The sequence below is a fragment of the Gadus morhua genome, chromosome 18 (assembly GCF_902167405.1).
Source record: "Gadus morhua chromosome 18, gadMor3.0, whole genome shotgun sequence".
NCBI lineage: Eukaryota > Metazoa > Chordata > Actinopteri > Gadiformes > Gadidae > Gadus > Gadus morhua.
Window position 1 is genome coordinate 21,904,712 of NC_044065.1, and position 12,385 is coordinate 21,917,096.

The 12,385-nt window shown below is 44.9% G+C and overlaps 1 protein-coding gene across 4 annotated transcripts in view; it reads left to right on the plus strand.

The window, feature by feature from the left end:
* Nucleotides 1-11,818, plus strand: part of LOC115531266 (serine-rich coiled-coil domain-containing protein 2) — a 51,821-nt gene extending 40,003 nt beyond the window's left edge. For 2 of the 4 annotated variants that reach the window (XM_030340415.1, XM_030340416.1), the window contains exon 15: nucleotides 8,073-11,818. In XM_030340415.1, coding sequence (XP_030196275.1) covers nucleotides 8,073-8,804 — 732 coding nt within the window. In that variant the 3' untranslated portion in view covers nucleotides 8,805-11,818. Of the gene's footprint in view, nucleotides 1-405; nucleotides 509-2,424; nucleotides 2,465-8,072 lie in introns of all 4 variants that reach the window. The other 2 variants (XM_030340418.1, XM_030340417.1) reach the window with 2 other exon arrangements.
* Nucleotides 11,819-12,385: the final 567 nt, after the last annotated feature.

A 12,385-nucleotide genomic window follows, 5' to 3' on the forward strand; every position in this document is an offset into this window, starting at 1 on the left:
GTGTGTGTGTGTGTGTGTGTGTGTGTGTGTGTGTGTGTGTGTGTGTGTGTGTGTGTGTGTGTGTGTGTGTGTGTGTGTGTAAGAGAAAACACCCACACCCACAAACACCCACTAAAATGGCCTGCACATTCACACAAGAAAGCTCTCATGAGAAACAGGAGGCATCTATTCTGGGAGGCTGAGTTTTGATATATCTGTGTCATGATTTCATGGGTTCATATCATCTCCATCCTATCGTTTCCTATGTTGTTTCCAACCTCATCACCTTTCTCCTCCAAGTTGTTCTATCTACCCTTTAACCCATCACCTTTTAAACCGTTACCTATTATTTCTCTCTCTCTCTCTCTCTGTCTCTGTCTCTGTCTCTGTCTCTGCCTCTGCCTCTGTCTCTCTCTGTCTCTCCAGGGCTCTCCTCCCGTTCCTTTCCTCTCTCCTCCGTGGCAGTACCAGCGCTCCAGACCCTACAGGGGGAGGCAGCGACCATGCGTCCCCCACTGCGGTCCACAGAGTGAGTCTCTTATTGGTGCCCTTCCCTAATACCCCCCATACCTCCATGAACCGCTAAATGCTCGCCTTCACCACCCTCCTCTCGGGGGAGATGGTGAATCCTAACATCCATTTTCCCCTTTATCATCATCATTTTCATATCTGATGCTACCGTCATAGTCTTCTTATGCAGAGCGAGAGAGGGACTCTGCATCCTGTTTTTAATGATGACCTGATCTTGTGTTAAAAAAATTAAAAATCACAGAACCCACTTAGGGAAAAACAAAGGATGTTATTTGTCCAACGCCCCACTCATTTCTGCTACGAAACCCCACAATTCAATGATGTGCTCATTACCATGCCACTCCCTTTCGCGCTCCCTCCATCCCTTCCTCTCCCTCAAGTTATGCCACTATCCCTCGAAGTAGTTCAACTAAATAGCATGGAGCAATGCATTACACGTTCTCCACTTTGAGTACCATTAATTCAGAGTGTTTCATTGGCTGTGTCCTATCTCTGTATCTCTGTGTTCTCTCTGTTCCTGTTCATCTCATTCTTGTGTTCGTCTCTTTGAGTTCTTTACGGGTTGTGTTGCATAGATTCTGTCAACAACTTAATTTTCTGTCGTTTGGGATGGTTAAGCATTCAGTCTCCCCCTTAAACAATTATTGAAAAAATAAAAAAAGGTAAATCTGTTTACTTCAAGGGAGACTTTTTTAAGAGTGACAAAGTTATTTAGCTAAAAATAAGATAGCAAACACGAAATCAATTAGAGAATCTGAGCCAGACGTGGGCTTTTCACCGCTTTCAACCGCAAGCTTTGAATAAATATCAAAGGATTTCCATCTTTGTAATTCGCTAAAAGCCCCTTTCTCATTAATCTCTCTGCGGGCGGTATTGCTGTTGAGACCGCTGCCGGGGCCTTTATTTTGTAGGTTGTCCTCTTCCTGTTTGACTGTGTGCTTCCATTAGCTTCTCAATGGGATTATGTCGTATAAAGTATATTAGCTAATATAATACTAATGACACTTTTCAGGTTAAAGCTTAAAGTCCCACAATAGACAATTCGTCCTTTCATTTGGTAATAAGTACACATGTTTCACCACATCAGCTGGTCCTCAGTTCAGCAATTGGTTATATTCATCTTCTGATTTCAGATATTAATATATCTCCCTCTTATCTCCCCACTATCTCACATGTCCGGCGCTTTCGTTGGTTTTTGTTTTTCATAATTGTCTGGGCATTATTTTTTATGAACGAATGATATACACTCACTGAGTGTATGAATCATTCGTTCATAAAAAAGCCTAAGACAATTATTACACATGTTTAGTATACATGTTTCAACGGTTCCAACACAACGGTTATCAAACCTTCCTGACTTATCCCGCCCCCTGTAAGTGGAAGCACAATAAATAAACAATGCTTTTGATTCTGCTCATCCATCTCCATTATCTTTGTTCAGTCTTTGTTTTTCTTCTCGCCATTCATTTCCTCAACACCTAATCTTATATTTAAATGTCTGTCTGTATCTCTGTCAATGTGTCTGTGCTCCTCTCTGTCTGTCCTTCCACTGGCTTATCTGACTGTCCACCGGTCTTTCATCCATCTGTATGTTTACAGATGTAAGACGGACACAATGCCTCACTTTCAGCACCCTCGCAGCTTTCGTCTGTTTACAACCAAACCACCTCAGTGTGTGCGTGTGTGTGTGTGTGTGTGTGTGTGTGTGTGTGTGTGTGTGTGTGTGTGTGTGTGTGTGTGTGTGTGTGTGTGTGTGTGTGTGTGTGTGTGTGTGTCTGTGCATACTCTGTCTGAATAACACTGATGTTGTTTCCTCTAACCACCACTCCTGTCCCCTCTCTCCCCCATCACCCCCCCCCCCCCCCCCTCTCTCCCCTTCTCTCCCTCTGCCTCCTTTAACCCTACCTTGGCAAGGAGTGGAAACGCTAGTGCATTACTTCAGTGACAAAGCATGGTATGGTGGAACCTTTTCAAAATGTCTTCCTCCTCCTCGTCCTCCTCTCGTTGTATACTCTTCCTCCGCCGCACCCCTCCCCTTCCACACAACCCTCTCCCCCCTACAGACACACCTCACCAACACACACCCTTCTCTCCCCCACACCACTCTCCCAAATACAGCCCTCTACGACACACACACACCCCTCTCTCCCCCACACCCCTCTCTCCAACACACACCCCGCTCTCCCACACACACCCCTCTCTCCCACACACACCCCTCTCTCCCCCACACCCCTCTCTCCAACACACACCCCGCTCTCCCACACACACCCCTCTCTCCCCCACACCCCTCTCTCCCCCACACCCCTCTCTCCAACACACACCCCTCTCTCCCCCACACCCCTCTCTCCAACACACACCCCGCTCTCCCACACACACCCCTCTCTCCCCCACACCCCTCTCTCCCCCACACCCCTCTCTCCAACACACACCCCTCTCTCCCCCACACCCCTCTCTCCAACACACACCCCGCTCTCCCACACACACCCCTATCTCCAACACACCCCTCTCTCAAACACACCCCTCTCCCCCACACACACCCCTCTCTCCCCCACACCCCCCCACAATTGTGTACATTCCTGTATAAAGTGAACTCAGAAGTGAACTTGGATATGTAGTGATCCTCAGTAGGGTTTGTCCAGTCGTCTAGAGCAGGGCTTCACAACCTTTTTTGTTCCATAGATCGGCATATTCATAAAAACATTTGGATGACCAAATAAATATTAATGCCTTCATTGTAAGATGCATCATTTCTAAACAAAGGATGTGGCTGTTATTCAAGATGGTTTATTTGTCATATTCAATTAAACAATTATGGCAACAGAAATGAAATGCTTGAGCCTTATGCTGCCTTCAACAATGCAATAATATAAAATACTTTTTTTTTGATAAAAGAAACAAAAGAAAATAAATATTTTTTTACGGAAATATTTCAAGGCCCGGTTCTGACAGGTCCACGGACCGGCTCCGGTCCAGGGACCTGGGGTTGGGAATCGATGCCCTAAACTAGAGTCTTAATAAGATCAGTTTGGATCCCACATAGCATTTTTTGGATTAAAAGCTTCAATTTATATAAACTATAGTGTATTTTAAGTATTTCTACTATTTAAAATGTTTCACAGGACAATGATGCCAACCTACTGCATGTACCCTCTCTGACCCTGTGTCTTAGCACTTCGTCCCTGTACCCTTGTTCCGGTGCAGTAGTAGACAGACTTTTTAGACACAAACAGACACAGACGGACACTAACAGATCTCAGACTAGTTTGTGAGCACTTGATTACAGTGACGTTATCTACACTGCAGTTTACTCAGTAGTTATTGTACATGGTTTACACTGATACTACTGTGTATGCATCACCTAAACTACTGCTCAACGTTAAGTTGATGTCCAATGGATTTTGAAGGGTTACACTGGGAGGTTAAGTTAAGGCTTGCCTTTATTGGGACATCAGTAAATTTAGCTTGAGAGCTTAACTGGGTTTGCGTTCTGTTTGTGTGTTTCGTAAGGCGAGAAAACCTGTTAAAAAATCAGATTTCCAACGAGACGGTACATTCTGGAAATGTCCGTATTCTAAGGCACACACACACACACACACACACACACACACACACACACACACACACACACACACACACACACACACACACACACACACACACACACACACAGCCAAAGACAGCCGGCGAAGGTGAATCCCTCCTTCAAAGCACCTGCCAGCCATTACTCCTTTTCTCTTTCTCGTCCCTTCTTTCCTCTCTCTCCGTCTTCCAGTCTTCTCCCCTCTGCCGTATCATTTGATAACCTTTAGCTCGCTGTTTGTCCTCTTTCTTTCTACTCTCTATTCTGTCCTTCTCCTCGCACTTAGTATGTCTCTGTCTCTCTCTCTCTCTACCGTCCAACTTCTGTCTCTCACTCTCTCTGCCCTACCTTATGTCTCTCTCCCCTCACCCTCTCGCGTGCTGAGTCATTCAGTGTATAACGTTATCCCTCCCTCCCTCATCTCTTATTCATGATGAAGGAGGGGTTAGAGGACAGAACAGGGACAAAGGGAGGAAGACAGAATGAAAGAGAGAACAAAACAGTCACACCCAAACTCCCACCTACTTTACTTGTTCATGCACAGACAGACACGCACAGATAAAACACACAGCAGACAGCCAAAGACAGACCGACAGACCGACAGACACAGAGACACATACTCAGACAGACACACAATCAGACACACAGACACATACACAGACAGACACACAGACAGACACAGATACACACACACACGCACACGCACACACGCACGCGCGCGCGCAAACACACACAAGAGGATAGACAGTCAAATGGACAAGGGTTGAAGTAGATGATTCGAGAATCGAGCAGCCAGACAGACAGATGCCCAGGCAGATGGGTTGACATAAATCATTTAGACGCACAGACCGACTGCAGTACTGCCACCAGGTGCCACTGTGCACCACCAAAAGGCGCCCCTCAATGGGAATGAACGCCTGCTTGTATCTTCCGTTGGAACTGCCCCCGAAAAATGGGCTTTAAAGCCAACAATTTGAGCAGCCCGCAGATAGAGATAGAGTACAATAATGCTGGGGAATATACAATGCAGCGCCATAATCATTCCAAATGTAGAGGCAGGACTATAATTAACCATCTGTGGACCACTGTGTACCCCTGATGACGCAAATGTCTTCTTAGTATATTTTCACTGCATGCGTCTCCGCTGACCCCTCCATAAAATGTGAATAGCTGTCCACAAGTGCATTCGTGTGTCTGTTTTTTGACAAATTCAATAACTGTGATTATTATCACACACATTGTGTGTGTTCCTGGCGCTTAACGTGTCAGTTAGATATGACATTATAGATGTTATTAAATAGTCTGTAATAGACGTGTCGGTTGTATAATTATCTGAAACAAACAAATGCAGGAGGAACCATACAAACAGTAGCTGCACACAGCATAGACACGGGCACACACACACACACACACGCACACGCACACACACACACACACGTCATCCTGACCCATGTGTCCAAACCGATATTCATGAAGTCTTGTGATCAGTTCATCTTGTTTATTTTATTCACATTCATGTCATACACTCTCTTGACAACGTATGTATTCAAATACATTTTATACATTCATCAACATATATATATCATATGTTTATTTAGGCCCATTAAATACATTCATCAACATATGTATAATATTTACTAGCATGCATTATATATAATTTCATCAATGGATACCAATGTCAAACCTTCATTAACATACATCTTATATGTTCATCAAATATCTGTTTATACCTTCATTACCATACATTGTATACCTTCATAAATGTATATGTGTTCATACCTTCATTAACATGCATCATTTACGTTCATCATATATATGTTTTTATACAACGGGGGACCTAAATCCAGCGATCTGATTGGTTCCCAACTGTTGTATAATGAGCGTATACATAACTGCTATGACGCCCGATCATTTTGTGAAAGTTTGCATATCACTCCGCGCCTGGAAGTAGAAACAGTTACAAAGTAAAACATATGTTGGATGATGGAGAGGGTGTAAATGTTGTTACTCCGGGAGTGAGCAAGGCGATGGAGAGACTAACGAAAGCTTAGGCACACGATTGCCGGCGAACCGCTCTATCGGAGCCTTCTCTCGGAGGGACGCTAAAGTGTGTTGCATAGCGACCGTCGATGCATAACGGCAGCCAGGAGGGACTACTTTTTTGTATTCTTTAATAAAACGGCTACTTTGACTTTCTTCGTTTCTTTTTAAATGTGGTGTGTCTATGACTTACGTTTCGCCATAACAGTAACCGTTGTATAAAAGCAATAGATCACTTCAGTCAGTGGCATTAACATACATCATGTAGTTTCAGCAACATATCTATTTTTATACCTTCTTTAACATTCATCATATCCGTTCATCTTATACATGTATATATATGTTTATAGTGTCGAAGATTTTCATGTAAATAAATGTCTTAGGGGCCTAATGAGCGCCCCCCAACTGCTGCATTCACATATGTTATTGACAGGCAAGATGAAATCCCCCAACCGATCCGGGAGGAGACACCCTGATTGGTCCAGAATGAGCCAGTACTTGTCTAATATCGAAAGGCTCGAAGTCAACTACAACAGATATACTCACACAGCATTTCACAGCACTAACTGAGATGGCTCTTTCATTCCTGACAAATTATGCTCAAATCAAGTTCTTAAACCTTACCTGCCACCCATTATACAACATACATTACTGTGGTTCATAACTTATTTTACATAAGCTCCCAGATCGGTCGTTTGGATAAGATGCATTATTTTGTACGCGTTTAGTATTCAACAACCATGTAGGCCCAGACTGAGGATTCTGGGTAATGTGGTGGTGTGTTGTGGGACAAGCAGGGTCTGGGCGTGTGGAGGCTAGAGGCGGGAGGCCGTATTGATGTTGTTCCACTCTCTGTGTGTGTGTGTGGTGTGTGTGTGTGTGTTGGGGGAGGATTTAATGAGCTTGCCAAAGTTGTCGGTTAACACGCACCAACACAGGTGCACACAAGGACACACACGCAGAGCGGCAGATCAAACTGCAGTAGCACGGAAGCAGACACTCACACACTTATATACACACATGCACACACACACACACACACACACACACACACACACACACACACACACACACACACACTAATATACACACATGCAAAGTCACACACTAATATCAACACATAGACACACAAACACACTAATATCCACATGTGTACACACAGTCGTATCTACACACACACACACACACACACACACACACACACACACACACACACACACACACACACACACACACACAGTCACACAGATCAAAGCAGCCCTTATAAAGGGCATCTTTCCTGTGTCTCCTCTGGCCTGTTCGCCTCCAAAATTATGTGTCATCTGAGAGAATAACTGTGTCTCTCTGTCTCTCTCCTCTCTTCCTCCTCCCTCTCTCCACATCTCTCTGCTGCTTTTATTTCAGTCTGTTTCTTTACCATCTCTTCATCTGCTCTGTCCATCCCCATTCATCACCTCTGCCCTCCCCTGTTTCCCTCCCCTGTCTCTCCCTCCCTCCCTCTGTGTCCCTGTGTCCCGCTCTTTATTCTCCCTCAGTTCTTCTCCCGTCTTTCATGCTTTCTCCACCCCTCTGGTCTCTCTAAAATATGCATCAGTCTCTCTCTTGCCGTTTAATTTTTCTGTGTCCTGCTCTCCCTCTCCTGTCTGCCGTCTCTCATCTTCTTTTTAATATCTGCCTCTCCCTTTCTCTCTCCGTCCGCGAAACGCCTCCGACCGGGCTGCCTGTGTCGTTTTATTCATACTGCACATTTATCGATGTGTATCTGAGGCGAGGTCAGGTCAGTTTATAAGCAGAGTCACTTGATGGGACCCTCAGAAGATGGTAGAGACCTCTTTGGACCTGTGGACTCCACGGAGAGCTGATTTTGTTGAGCCATTGGAATCAAACTAAACACTAACGTCACTGCTCTCTCTGTCTCTCTCTGTCTCTCTCCATCATTCAGCCTCAGGTACTACCGTCCCATATCCAGCTGGACCATCAGGGCCAACTGACCCGGACAGCCCCCGGCCTGGCCCGCCGGGCGCCCCCCCCCGCTGAACCCACCTCCCCCGTGGTACTCCAACACCGCCTGACTCTTTTAAGCAACGACACTCTGGAACAGCCCGCCACCCCCGCTCACGCTGGCCCCAGCCCGTCTCCTCCTCTTCCTCCTCCTCCTCCTCCTCCTCCTCCCATGGACGGCGGATGCGACGGCGGCAATGCGTCGGAGAGGAGCGTGCAGGGAGAGGAGAGGGGGAGGGTTCTGAAAAGAGGAGTGAGCGTTACGAGGAGGGGGTCCGAGGAGGAGAAGGGCGAGGCCTTTGAGCCGACGCCGGAGGGGAGGAGGAGACACAAGCAGCCCGGGAAGGAGGAGAAAGGAGGCGCACGAGGAGGGCAATCCCTCCTGCCGTCCTACAAACTGCGCCACCTCCCTCTCCTCACCTCCAAGATCCCCCTCTCCTCCTCCTCCGCCGCTACGCTTACCCCAGCCGGCCCAGCGGTCTACCCCAGCATGGCCAGCACCCCGCCGAGTCCCACCCGCACCCCCCAACCCCGGCCCAGGGCTCTCAGGCAGCCGTTGGCGCCCCACCATGCAGACCACAGCGCTGCTTCTGGGGCCAAAGTCAGAGCCGCTCCCCCATTGGCTGGCTCCTTGCACCTTCCCCAGCAAAAGAACCAAGGACCAATCCTGTGATCTTGTCCGTCTTTCATGCCTGATTGCCTCCCTGTTAGCGGGCCTGACCCTCCTAAACTGTTTGTCCCAGTCCTCTAGCTAACCGGTTATGCTATTCTTTGTCTTCATTCTTTCTACAACCCACCTCCCCACCTAAACTCTCTGTTCCCCCCCACCCATGGCAACTTCACAGTCAGCATGGCCAACAACAACCAATCCCGACATATGAGTTCAAACACTTATCCACGCACTCATAACTTCCAGACTCGACGGCTGCCACAGCATCCTCTATGGCTCACCTAACACAAACCTCCATAAACTTCAGTACGTCCAGAAGCTCTCCGCACGCTCACCTCAACCCGCCGCCGAGATCACCTCAGCCCAGTCCTCCACAACCTCCCCTGGCTCCCATTTCAATTTAGGATTAATTTCAAGGTACTACTCACCACCTATAAAGTCCTAAATAACCTGGCCCCTCCCTACCTCTCCGACCTCCTCCACCTCCACACTTCCACCCATTGCCTCAGGTCTACGGACACACACACACACACTCAGAACCCCCAAGACCAAGCTCTGCACCTGGGGTTACAGGGCCTTCTCTCACACTCCCTCTGGAACTCCCTCCCCGACCACAACCGACCGGCCAAAACACTCCCTTCAGTTAAACCCTCAAAACCCACCTCTTTAAGAACGCTTTCACCACAGAACTTCCTTTCGTTCCCTCCCCTTTCCTCCTTTCTTATCTTGTTTTACTTTTTATTGAACCTTTATTTAACCAGGTAAAAGTCTCATTGTGATTAAAATCCCTTTTTCTTACTAATATACTTTCTTATTGAATGATTTCTTTTTGGGTTCGCTCTGTAAAGCGTCTTTGAGACCCTAAAAACCGCTATATAAATCGAATGTATTATTATTATCAATATTATATATCTATGTGACTGTGGGTCCGACCCCTTGCTGCTATACACATGTACTCACAACGCTCAACCCTGATTGGTCCGTCCGTCTGTCCGTCACTTGAACGACCATGGAGGTAATGTTGGGAGGAGCTCACACTGGGAGAAGCCACTGGATTGTGGAAGGGGTTATAAGCTTTGAGACGGAGGCAGGAACACATCTTTGTATGTATATATCTGCATCTGTACTTGTACGTGTTTCCATGAGCTTTTGGAGTCACTTCTGTTTATTATTTATAATTCTGAAAAAGGCACCTTAACATGAAGAAATCCGATCCCTGCTGTGTGTCCACCGATCCGTACGAGGTCGGGAGAACACGCTCACACGGAAGTTGAATTGCATTCTGAAATGCTGTCGAGAAAGAGCTTTTCTCCATCTGTACATCTAATTTAATGTTTGATAATACTTATGGGTATAACAAATTGTAGCCTATTTAAAAGTGTTGTTTCCTCATCCATTCATTTTAAGTTAAATTGTGTAATTTATATTTTGTTTATTTATTTACAATGTTGTGCTGTTAAGAAACTTGTTGAGAGAAGTGTTGCTTTTAAGCTTTTGAAAAGTTTGGTTTTGATCATCACATTTAATTAAAGATACACTGTCCTATTTGAACAAATTGGTGTCACACCTACAATCACCATAATCGTGTTCATAAAATCTCACCCAAAATGCGAGTCTGACCAAAAGCAATGTTATGCAGTTGCGTACTACTGAAAGGTTAGCTCTTGCTAGTTAAATATGGTAAGGAGGGAGAACAGACAGGTATGTCATGCCAACACACCAGATAAAATCGTTTAAGTAACGATGTGAAGCTCGAGGGTGTTAGGGGGGATGAGGATCCATTGATACCACTTGGTGAAATACTTTAACAGTTTCAAATGTTGTATGGCTATCCTTTTAACTGTAATCGATTTGTGATTTCAAAACAGAATCGTTTTTGGAGCTCAAACAAAAGGAGCTTAGCGAGCGTTGTGGTGTGATTAAAGAACTGACCCTTAATGTTTAAATGTTTATTATGACGTATATGCAATAATTGTATGGCTCATTGCCTGCTACAGCCATTAAACCTATCCCTTCCTTTTTGATCCGCAACTTCTCTGTCTTGTTTAATAAAACTGTGCTGCTAGAAATCCTTAATTGTACTAATAACTACGGCGTGTATGTTTTTGTCCCCACACAAATGCTGTTCATCAAAATAACTATATGCAATATCAAGTATGGCTAACGCTACAAGTTCGGAGTGTCAGAAAGACAGTCAAGTGATCACTAGGTTACCGGTTCAATCCCCGTCCCTTCCAGTCCATTAGTGGTTATAATCCATATCCACTCAATCCACTTGTATCTGTTCCTTTAGTTGACTGCAATATGCTTGCGATGAGATTTACAGCGGATATGGTTAACTGACATTGAAACTATATAACATGTATGTTATTAATGTGGACGGTTTCTCTGGAGTTCAACTGTCAATCGATGGAATTCTGTTAAGCTGCTGCTTCACAACAAGCATGATTTACCGATAACGATTAAAACACAATTTCCTTCTGTTGAAAGCCACTGTGTTGGACTGTTGTTATTTTTTGGCTGCAAATTGTCATAGCGTATACACTGTCTAAATTATAATATAATTTTTGTGTTCCAGCACGTCAAGATCTGGTTAATTTGGTTAAAATCTGGTTCTGCAAGTAGGAACTGATTTGGTTACCCAATCGGGTTTGGCCTGTACAATGTGGTTTTGTTCGATATAGGCTGGCTTGGTCCAGTCGTGTATGTTTTGATAGTCAAGAATGTTCTGGAATGAGTTTGGCTTAGAGAAGGGCAACTCTTCGAGGTTGATCATTATTTTAAAGCATGTGCTGCTTTTCTTTCCATAAGCTTTTCAAAACCTTTTGTTGAGTTGATCTTTTACAACCTTCCCAACTTGTTATTTTATTTTGTGAGTTTGCAAACAAGGTCTGAGATTAAAAATAAATCCATGTTGCGGTTCCCTCTCCTCTCCATGTAGCAATAAACAGCTGCAATCCCACAACGTTAACATTTTGCCAAAGGCAATCTATAATAAATTGAATACATTTTCGACATTTGATCACTCAACATTCATTATTTTATCAATCCAAGTAAGGAAACAGGTGCAATCAAATGACTTGCACTTAAAAGGCAGGAAGCCAAACCAAGGCTTAATGATAGAGTTGGTGTAAAAGTTCTTAGACTAGAGGTATTGGCAGGTCCCTCCTAACCAATTGAGCAAAATAAAAGACATGCTGTGAATTGTCTTGGAAGACTATATTGGCTAACCCACTTCGTCCCAATAACAAATATCCAATGTTTTTAATGATGTTTCATTATACAATCAGTTAAGGTTTGCCTACGTTACGGCTACTGTTTGCGTTTGACCAAGAGGGTTTTAGCTGCCCTGGGATCAGTTCTATACTGAGATTGGGCGAACACCTCTGGTCTTGAGTTTTAAGTCTCCCTTCTCCGCTTCCATGTAAAGGACATGGTAAACATGTTTGAAGCTGATTCATGCTGATTCGGTCATTAGGATTACAAAACATGTGTGAAGGAGAGATGCTTAGAAATGTGAACAACTTTTCAATAGACGCCGACTAGCAGAGATTTTGTAATGAATTCCTCATGTATTTTTGGGT